The sequence below is a fragment of the Furipterus horrens genome, unplaced genomic scaffold (genome assembly GCF_987537825.1).
Source record: "Furipterus horrens unplaced genomic scaffold, mFurHor1.1.pri manual_scaffold_13, whole genome shotgun sequence".
NCBI classification, from domain to species: domain Eukaryota; kingdom Metazoa; phylum Chordata; class Mammalia; order Chiroptera; family Furipteridae; genus Furipterus; species Furipterus horrens.
The window spans coordinates 59,171,886-59,182,308 of record NW_028327183.1 but is presented as its reverse complement, the minus strand read 5'-3'; the positions used below and the strand labels follow the sequence as shown (position 1 = coordinate 59,182,308).

The 10,423-nt window shown below is 43.5% G+C and overlaps 1 protein-coding gene across 1 annotated transcript; it reads right to left on the bottom strand.

The window, feature by feature from the left end:
* Positions 1-298: 298 nt before the first annotated feature.
* Positions 299-3,559, bottom strand: LOC149995674 (zinc finger and SCAN domain-containing protein 4-like). The gene is given in 5 exon segments (XM_090261117.1): positions 299-1,259; positions 1,350-1,483; positions 1,485-1,512; positions 2,016-2,520; positions 3,539-3,559. Coding segments are annotated over 4 exon segments (1,314 nt in total). The 5' UTR covers positions 2,425-2,520; positions 3,539-3,559; the 3' UTR covers positions 299-516.
* Between the last annotated feature and the right edge of the window lie 6,864 nt (positions 3,560-10,423).

Here is a 10,423-nt window from a genome sequence, read left to right as displayed (position 1 = left end):
GTTCATAAAATAACCTTCTGCAACATTCAGTCACCAGTCATATTTATCTCCTGTTTAGCTATTTATATTTTCAGTGGATTAAATAAACAATTACAGCATTTGGTGGGCTAAGACCTTATTCCAGGTTCCCACCTTCCCTCCCCATGGTTTTAGTTGCCTGTGGCTGCACTAAATTAAAGGGTGTGGGAAGAGGACTGGGTAGCAGGTAGGGTTTGTGTCCTGGCATTGGAGCTCATTGTCTTCTCATAGAAGACACATTCCTGGATTTTAAGAAATAAACACAAACATTACACCTTAATTTATCCAACAGGTATATTTATTGGTCATTTTAAATGTGTCAGCCAGTTTCTAAGCACCTGAGATACTTTGGTGAACAAAACAAATTGCTTGTCCTCCTCAAACTTACATCTTAAGAGGGGGACAATGAATGGAAAATGTGATCGAGAAGTTATAACCTACGTTCTAAATAGAGAGGTACTATGGAAGTACACATACTCACAGACATATTTATACTTATTACACAGAGGAAGCTTCTGGTATGGAGAAAACACGTCCGAAGGCAGGTCTCTGGTGCGTCCTCAGGTGGCGGTGGTAGGTGGATGACTGGCGGCAGCGTCTCTGGCACACGGAACACACATAGGGCTTCTCTCCCGTGTGGATTCTCTCATGAGCCAGAAGGTTGGTTTTGTAACTGAAGGACTTGGTACACGTGCAGCATCTGAAAGGCTTCTCTCCCGCATGAATCTTCTGATGCGCACGGAGGTCTGAGGTCTGGAAGAAGCCTTTATCACACACAGCACAAATAAATGGCCTCTCGTTATTGTGTCTTCTCTGATGGACTTTTAACCGAGAGAAATACTTGAAGATCTTGGGGCACTTGTCACACTGGTATGACCTTCGAGCTCTGTGGAATCGTTCTTGGCGTCCCCCATGTGTGGAGTTTCCTGAATTGCTCTGGTGGGTAGGAATGGGCTCAGGGGTGACCCGGTGCAGCCTGGAGAGAAACGCTGGTCCCACCTCCATGAGGACACCTTGATAAGAGGGTCCTCTGATGGACCCTGCCTGGGATCTGGAGGTGCCTGGCCTTGCTCTTCTGGAGCTGAGTGGATTCTCCAAAGAAACATCTCCCTCTCCAGGCTCAGGACAGTTCTCTCCCTGGATAATGAGGAGGGAAGGTGTTCGACGGCCTTGACTAGTAATATTGCCATTTACTTCAGTTTTTAAAGAAATGTTGCCACCATTTTCTTTATCCTCATCTCCTGTGAGTATAAAAAAGTGACTCAGTGAAACTGTACCCAAGGAAGATTTACACAGAACATCCCTCTGGTCCCCGGGCTCCTGTCACTCACCTTGTCCTGTTTGCAGAGAAGCATCTTGGGGAGTCCAGGGGGGTGTCCCCACATTTACCACTGTTGGGGTTCCTGCTGACAACTGTTTCTTGAAGTGAACAATGACTTCTCTTAAGGGCATATTCTCAGAAAAGGGCTTCCTGTCCCTGCATGTGGACGTGGACTTGTAAACAAAGCCTTATCACTGTCATATCTGCATCTGTTCTGCCACAGACACCTCTGTGGAAAAGCTACCCACATGGGGCTTTCCCAAGATCCCTCTACTGCATGCTCCTGTGCCCACTGTCCTGCCTTTTGTCTCTGCTGGCCTTAAATTTCATAGTAATTTCTTGTTCATGTGTCTTTCTGAGGGAAGAAACAGCTCATGTTAAGTCACTTCTCTTCACCCTTGAGGTGTCTGCTCAATTGTGAATTTGTTAGTGAACCCTCCAATCATCTCACCAGCTTAAATGAGTTAAATCAGTTAATACATTGGCTCTTATATGTCCCACTGAATGTATGAATATAGAATTTTTTCCTTGCTCACTTAGATTCCCTTTGGTGAGGAATAGTAACAGAGTCTACAGTAACTGTTCTTTCTCTACTTCTGGGCACCCCCAACAGACCACTATTCCTTTCTTCCTTCAGCCCCTCAGCCCCTCACCCCCAGGAGTAAGAACCCTCCACTCACCAAGCCAGGGGGCTTCATGCAGTCATCACCCAGGCCTTCCATGAATGTCTCCAGGTTTCTGCCACTTGCTTCCCATTTCTTCTTCAATGTGGACCTGTCACTGCAGTGCCTATCGATCATAAACTCTTCCAGCACCAAACAAGAAATAATTTCATCCTTGCTGTGTTTTTCTGGCTGCAGCCATGAGTGAAATGACTTATAAAGTCTTTGCAACTCCTGCCTTGCACACGAGTTATTGCTGTTTTGAAATAAGCTGAGCTCAGTGCTCAGAAACCTGGAGATCCCGTCTCCCTCCTGGATGGCAGGTCCTTGGCTAGGTTTAAGCTCTAGATTTTCTGACCCATGATCATTCTTGGATGATTCACCTTGATATGGAATTCTGAGATCTAATGTTATTCTTAACATGAATGTTCAGAGACTAAACTTCAGGAATTCAAGCTCTGCTTAGTTATTTCTCTAGGGATTCGTTTCAATAACCAGTAGATGCTTAAACATTGTAAGCTAGAGACAGAAAGGATATAGAATTAATCACAGCACTGACATACTTAAAAACAAACAAAAAATTTCAGGGTCAGATAAACTCATGGATGAATTCTACTAGACATTTAAGAATGAAAGAATTCTAATTTTATGCAAACTGTCCTAGAGCATTAAAAAAAAGGTGGGGGGGACTTCCCTTGATAACAAACTCTTGCCAATACATTAAAGAAAGGAACTCCAGCCGGCCTGCAAACGAAGGGTTGCCAGTTAAGATTCCTGGTTAGGGTACATGCCTTGGTTGGAGGCCGGGTCCCTGTTGGGGGCTTGTGAGAGGCAAGAGATGGATGTGTCTCTCACATATTGCTGTTCTTCTCCCTCTCTTTCTCCCTCCCTCCCTCCCTCTCTAAAAAAAAAAATAAAACATTCTAAGATAATTTTACTAAGTGGGTTGAAGTGGGCTCTCTCTGGAGCATGCTCATGCCTTTCTTCCCCAGGTGTGTACCTTTACCTTTTCTAAGTTCCAAGGTTCCCCATGAGACTTGCAACCAGGGGAGCAGTAGGCAGTGGCAGCCTGTCAAGGGCTAATCCGCTCAACCCATCTCCAAGGCCCCCTCTTCTCTGGCTTTTCAGTGGGCTAACAGCAGCCCTATCTTGGCGCACATTTTCCTGTTTCTATAACATTTCTAGAAAGCCAAAGCAGAGCACCACCTAGGAGCTCTCCTGTTGCTTCTTCTCTCCTAAGCCCTTTGTTTCGCCCTCCTCAGCTTTAATAAACATACTCCCAAAATAAATTTTTTTTTAAAAAAGTGGATTAATAAACAAATAGAAAGAACTTCAACCTCATTAAGGATCTCAGAAGTGCAAATAAAACTACAACATGATGCTACAAAAATACCTGCCAGAATGACTAAAATCAAATAGGCTAGGTGTTGGCATGTTTGGAGTACCTGGAGGTCTCAGTCATTGTTGGGGGTATGCACCAGGCAATGTTTTGAGTGGTACCTTCTGAATCTGTATTTATGCATTCCCTGTGACTCACCAATTTTACTCCTTGGCATATACTCAACAGAAAAATGTACTCATGTGCATTGAAGACATAAACAAGAATGTTTAAATAATCGAAACTCACAATATTCCTTCTAAATGCCCAACAGTAGATGGGATAGATTAAAATTAATTCATACAGAGGCATATTTGACAGTAATGAAAGTGAACTGCTTTAGGCAACAAAATGGATTAATCACACATCAAAATGTTCAATGAAATAATCCAGATACCAAATGAAACATTTTGCTTAGTCCCATTTATGCTGTTTCAAAAGCATACAAGTATTATTAATATTATTTAAGATGTTGGGTTTTGGAGACAATAGTGGATACCGGGATAGGTACATATACAGAGGGCTCCATCGGAGGACCCCATCCCAGTTTTCCTGAGGTACTGTACTTCCTGTTTTTTAGCTGGCAACTGTCTACCTCTTACCTCAAAGGTAGTTACACAGGAGTGTTTCTCTATAAAAACCTACTAATCTATATACTTTTACTTTAAAATTTTTCCTTATGTGCATTATACCTCAATAAAAATGTTCTATTTTATTTTTTAAATTTTCTTTTTCAATCACAGTTGACATTCAATATTATACTAGTTTCAGGTGTACAGCATAGTGATTAAGCACTTTATACCTTAGGAAGTGGTCCCCCTGAGACGTTAAATACCCACCTGGCTCCATACATAGTTATTACAGTATTATTGACTATATTCCCTAGGCTGTATTTTACATCCCTGTGACTATGTCGTAACTGCCCAATTTTACTTCTTAATCCCTTCATGTTTTTCACCCATCCCCCAACTCCCTCCCATCTAGCAACCATAAGTTTGTTCTCTGCTTCTATGAGTTTGTTTCTATTATGTTTTTTCATTTAAAAAATGTTCAATTGCAAATACTAAATGGGATATTAACTTGCAACTGGATATGGTGTGATTGAATTAAGGCCATGATCTTGTACAAATATAACTTCAGTTACTATAGGAGAACAAAATATTAGGAAAAATTGAAGAACAAAGTGAATGAAATGGAAGAGACAGACCAGAATTCATACAAACAGTCTCCTCCTGTGTTGAAAATGCCTATATCAAACATGAACACATGTATGACCAGCTACCCCTGCTGTGTCAGTCCAGTGACAAATTCCATACGAAATGTTCTCTTCATTCATTTTCTTTCTTTTCACCATCAATTATCCTTCCTTGTGAAAACATTTCTCCTTGTTTAACTGCGTTCATCAAAGTTATAGCCTGGGGTCCCCCTTGTTTTTAATCCTTGTCCTTGTTCCAGCGGAGATGAAATTGATTTTGCATTGCTCCATATTGATATCTGACCACAAATCACATTACCTGGGTAAGGGTAGGCATACCATTTGGGATGTTAAATGGATAAAAGATTTAATCCCTTCTCTGTATCATTTCTCTGTTTTGTGCCCTTTTCCCATTTTATATATAGTTAACATTTCAAAGATTTGTATTTTTTTAAAAGCAAGTTTCATGCCACAAAATTGGAAAATGTGGATGTTGGGTGGTATCGACACACAAAGACCTAATTAGTTTCTGTTAGTCATGTCATGGCTGCTTTGTGTCAACTTCAAGTGGCAATCTGATCAGATTATCTACCCTGATCTCATCATTTATTGAGGCAAAGATGACTTCAGGAAAAAACACCCATGGAAGAAAACTGAACACATTTTAATCTTTCCCTAATCCATTTATCACAAAGCTTCCAGTCAATCTTTACAAAATGCTAATCTATTTAGGTCACACCCCACTTTACTCCCTACATGGATCTCTCTTGCTCTCAGAGAAGAGTACCAAGTCCTTCCCGGTCCCCCAAGGCCTCACCTGGGCCACCTTTTCACCCTCCAGCTCCATCTTAGGTGTTGAGGCCAGTTCTTACATCCAGGTACACTGGTTTCTGTCTGTCTCTCTCCTGTAGGATCCATGCCCTGCCCTTCTTCTCAGTCCCCCTGTTACAGAAACAGGGGAGTCCAAAAATCCCCAGAGTTTGCTGCTGGGGGATGGGGAGAAGTAAGCAGCTTTTCAAATGCTTCCACATGCCTGAGGCTGGTGACTACTGTCTTTCTTATGCAAATGGCTTTAATGCATCCAAAGCCTCAGGCAGATGGGAGGAGTCTTGAACCAGGGGACAGTATGGAGAAAGCACACAGAGCCTACGTAAGGACCTGTGAATGGTCAGAACTATTTGCAACGCCCACTGCGTCAGAGGACGCAGTCAGGGATATATAAGCAGCTGCAGACATTTTAGCTGAGACTCCCTCTGGCTCTCGCTCGTGCTCTCACTCTGGGACTCTCGCTCTCTGGCTCGCGCTCTGACTCTCTCTCTGGCACGCTCGCGCGCTCGCTCTCGCTCTCGCTCTCTCGTGTGCTCCCTCCACATGGCTTGGTGAAGGGGCCTTCTCCATGTGGCTTGGAGAAGGGGTCTCCAGGCTGCTTTAAGAGGCTCTCGCCATGCGGTTTTGAGAAGGAGAAGAGATCCACGCGGTTTGCAGGAAGAAGGCAGTTTACAAGGAGGCCGAGAATCCAGGCGGTCCTGCATTGAGAGCTGGAGGGCGCCACAGCACAGAAAGGACCTCCCCAATCAGATTGAATGATTGGCAGCTGCTGGTAAAGCTGAACGGTGTTTGGAAAGTAGGGAAACAGTTTCTCTGACTTTCCTAAAACTAGCCTGGTTTGGTAGTGGGGAGGCAAGGATATGTGTTTGTGGGTGTTTTAAAGAGCATAAGACTTAACAACAGAAATCCGCAAATAATTAAATCTATATAACTGTTAAATAAACTATTCTTTCTTTTCACTAAACTCTGGTATTGAGAGTTATAATTTTGGCGGCGGGCAAACGGGCCCCTAACTAAAGAGCCCGTGGGTTTGTTTTCAACTGGAGTAGCCCAGGGGTTCTGTAACACCCCCACAAATTTTCTTTCTAGACTACCTGTAGGCACACACAGACCATATGGTCATGCTTGCAAACATGCATTCAATCCCACACAGACACAGCTGGAATTTAAGACCAGAGTGCATAATAAAAGTTCCCAGCACACGAAAACAAAATTTTGTTAACTATTTATTTTGCTATTAATATATACAAATATAGAATCGTGTTGTACACCTGAAACTAGTAGAGTATTCTAAATCAATTACATCTCAGTAAAAATAAAATAAAACAAACAAAAAACCCCAGACTGTCAGGGTCCTTAATCTGGAATCCAGAATTTACAAGCTGTGTGACCCCAGGTGCATTACCCATCAGGTCCCCATCTCTGTCATGAGGGCTCTGACCTCTAATGACACTTGAACATTGATTTGCTTGTACATGATAAGCATTCCGTGTGAGTCTGCTAAATAACTGACAGTCATGCTTTAAATGTCAACTTCTACCCTTACCCCAATTGGCCATGGACCAACACTTTCCCAAGGTGCCATAAAAATGAATTCATAGAAAGATACAATTAATAAGACAACACAGCCATACAGACGGGCTTTCCCAGATGTCTCCTGCAATTGGGCCAGATTTGGCACAGCTAGAGCAGTAATCGAAACAGACCATCCCCCATGCCTGAGAGAACCCAAATCTTTGTACGTAGGAACTTTCTCCTCATAGCTAAGCCTACATACACATGCATTCACACTCACTTCTACACACACACATGATTAGGAATTTTCCATTCTTTCTGGAAACTCACCTCCTCAAGAAGACTGAACTTCAAACTGGGTAATCCTGGACCAAAAGCTGAGCTGCTGATGGGCTGTCTGCACTGGTTCATCTGATGTGCTTTCCCAAGGCTCCTCCCTTTTATGAAGGAACTGGGGACAGTAATGCAATTAAAAATGTGGTTGGATAAAATCTGCTTAATGGATCCCTGAGGACATCTTCATCCTCCAGCTCCAGCTCTCTAATATCTAGTACAATAGAGTATAATCTCCTGGGCTGGGGCAAGAGGCCATAGTCAACCACATTCACATTTCTGGGGAATGCAAAGGTTAACATCAGTCTCATATAAACTCTGGTCAAGTTGTGTCGTGTCTCATACAAACTTGCTAATTTTCCGATATTTGGGGGTCACAAGTGTAGGAGAGAATGGGCTCAAGCTCTCTCCTCCTGTGCCAGTCCTAGGCTAGTGAGTCAGAGGGGCCCCATGGCCCCTGGGGAGGGGGCGACAAGTCCAGCAAAGTGCCTGCGGCTAGGATCCTTACAACAGGGAGAGATCAGTGCTTATTTTGTTGAGAAACACATGATGTTTGATAGACTTGTGAGGACTGAAGTAGAGAGAGGGGTTTCAATGGTGAGAGGCTCCTGGTTTCAAAATCTGGCTGGGAGGGGCCTCCTGTACTCACCCAAAGGAAGCTCAGCACTTCCGTTCCCTCATTGTGGAGCGAGGGACCACCCTGTAGAAGACCAGGGAGAGCTGGGGAAGCAGATAGAGTGGGGTTTTTTGAGGGAAGGGACTTGGGCAGCGGTCCAAACATTGTCTGTCCTCTATGTCAAGTTATATCCAGAATCAAACCACTTTTTAGCCCTCCCCATCTTCTCTCCCCTGGATTACTGAGGTCAGTTCCTGACGGGGCCCCGTCCACCTGACATTCTTCGGTCTATTCTCAAAACAGCCCCAAGACCTGGCTGGTGTGGCTCAGTGGATCAAGCATTGGCCTGCGAACCAAGTGTCACTGGTTCGATTCCCAGTCAGGGCACATACCTGGGTTACAAGCCAGGTCCCTTGTTGGGGGCCCACCAGAGGCAACCACAAAGTGATGTTTCTCTCCCTCCCTTCCCCTCTCGCTAAAAGTAAATACATCAAATCTTTTTTTTTATTAAAATTTATATACCACATGACCCCAGAAAATTTTATTTGAAAAAGGCCATTTCCCATTATTTCATAAGAACCACCAGAGTTGTAAAACAAGAATCTATTGTGTGTTCTGCTAGATTTTAACCTAAATTCCATGCCATTAAGACCCTTTACTTAATATAGATTCATAATATGCTTTATAGCTTTTCAAGAAATTATGTCCAACTTTACATATAGAGCAATTATTGTCAATTTTTGCCTTACGGTGTTCAGAAACTTCTCAGACTTAAAAAACAACGTGGAATCTTTATATTTCTAATATTATAAGTCCCCCCAAATAATAGGATTGTTTTTGCAACACCACAAGGTACTCCAAGATTGCCAACAATAGTTATCTATGAATATCTCTTAAAAATGTTTAGCCCAAATTGAAACCTACCAACATGTTTTGTTACCTTTATTTTTCAGTTTTATTCCAAAACCTATTGACTTATCTCACTTAAAAATTCCAAGATTTTCATTGAGGTTGTCTGTATAAAGGAAAAATATGTAGCAAAAAAAAGTGAAGGACTATGCCAGCTCTTTGTATTTATTTTACTTTTATTGACTTTAGAGAGGAAGAGAGGGAAACATTGATTTGTTGTTCCACTTATTTATGCATTCAGTGGTTGATTCTTGTAAGTGCCCTGACTGGGGACTGAACTCACAACCTTGGCGTAATAGGATGCCACTCTAACTGAGTGGCCCATTTTCAGTGTAAGGTAATGCTGCATCCACTTCAATGTTGAGAAATGCAAAATATATCTTCTTCTTTCTCTTTACATATGGTAGGCTTTTAGCCTGGTCTAATTTTGATACTTTCCACCAAGCCACACTGGCCAGGGTGAGTTTGGTGTATTTTTCCTCACTACTTAGCCAATACGTTGGAGGTCAGGATAGGGCACCCCTCAAAGTGGCTGCCTCCATAACGACAACTGTATTTCCCAGAAGAATGTGTGCTGGTTAAAAGTCCCTGACAGCGCTGGACTAATTAATGAAAGCTCAGAAGAGGGGTGGGGTTCTGTGAGTGTAGCATATAGGGGCAGGACTTCGGTGTCTTCCTTTTGGTGGATATTTCAGCTGTTTTTGATCCTGTTCACAAGGTCAGTGGTTGGGCCGAGACACTGGAGCAGGCGAGCAAAAGGAGGCTTTGTCAGTGGGGTGACCTTCGGAACCACCTAGCGTGAGTTCCCCGACACTGCTCCACTTTCAGGGCGGTAGCTGTGCTAATGCATCCCGCTGAACCCCACCCAAATCTTGAAGCCCCGCTGCTCAGGTCACTGAAGTTCAGGCTTGTCTCCATAACAGCAGCGAGTCCATGGGTAGGACCCCCATTTTTGAAAGGCAGTATGATGAAATGTGGAAGCGTGTTGCAGGCAGAGTGACCAGCAGTACCAAGCCTTGGAGGTACACTTGAGCCTGAAGCAATCAGGAAACCTGGGGTCCTAGTCACATCTGTAGGGGGCAGAGTATGCCTGCCATGGCAGCCCCAGCAGCCTGTAGGGCTCCTAAAAACCATGGAAGTTGGAACCGAGGAGGGAGTCTGAGTTCTGGGTTTGTTTTTTTTTTAAATTATGGTTTTAAAATTATTCCAAATGTTGCTCAGGGAAAAGTCATGATGATGGTGGAGGAAAACAAGCTAGTGAGGCCATTGAAGTTTTGGTGGTGACTGTTTACTGCACAGGAACCAGGGCGGAGTGGATCTGCCTCCTCTGGCCTATAGTATGGTGCGTTTTTTTTTTAAAGATTTTATTTATTTATGTATTTTTAGAGGGGAAGGGAGGAAGAGAATCACTGATGTGTGGCTGCCTCTCGCATGCCCCCAACTAGGGGCCACTCAATCCACGGAGCTACACCAGCCAGGGCAGTGTGTGGGTTTTTGACTTCATGCAGGAAAGATGTCACAACGTGAGTCCAGGTGATTTTGAGGGCTCATTTACTAAAGCTGGCGACAATGAAACATGGGAGGAGTTATAGAAGCAACAGAAGGAGAGCAAGCCCAGGTCTGGCTGCTTTGGCTCACTGAGCAGTCA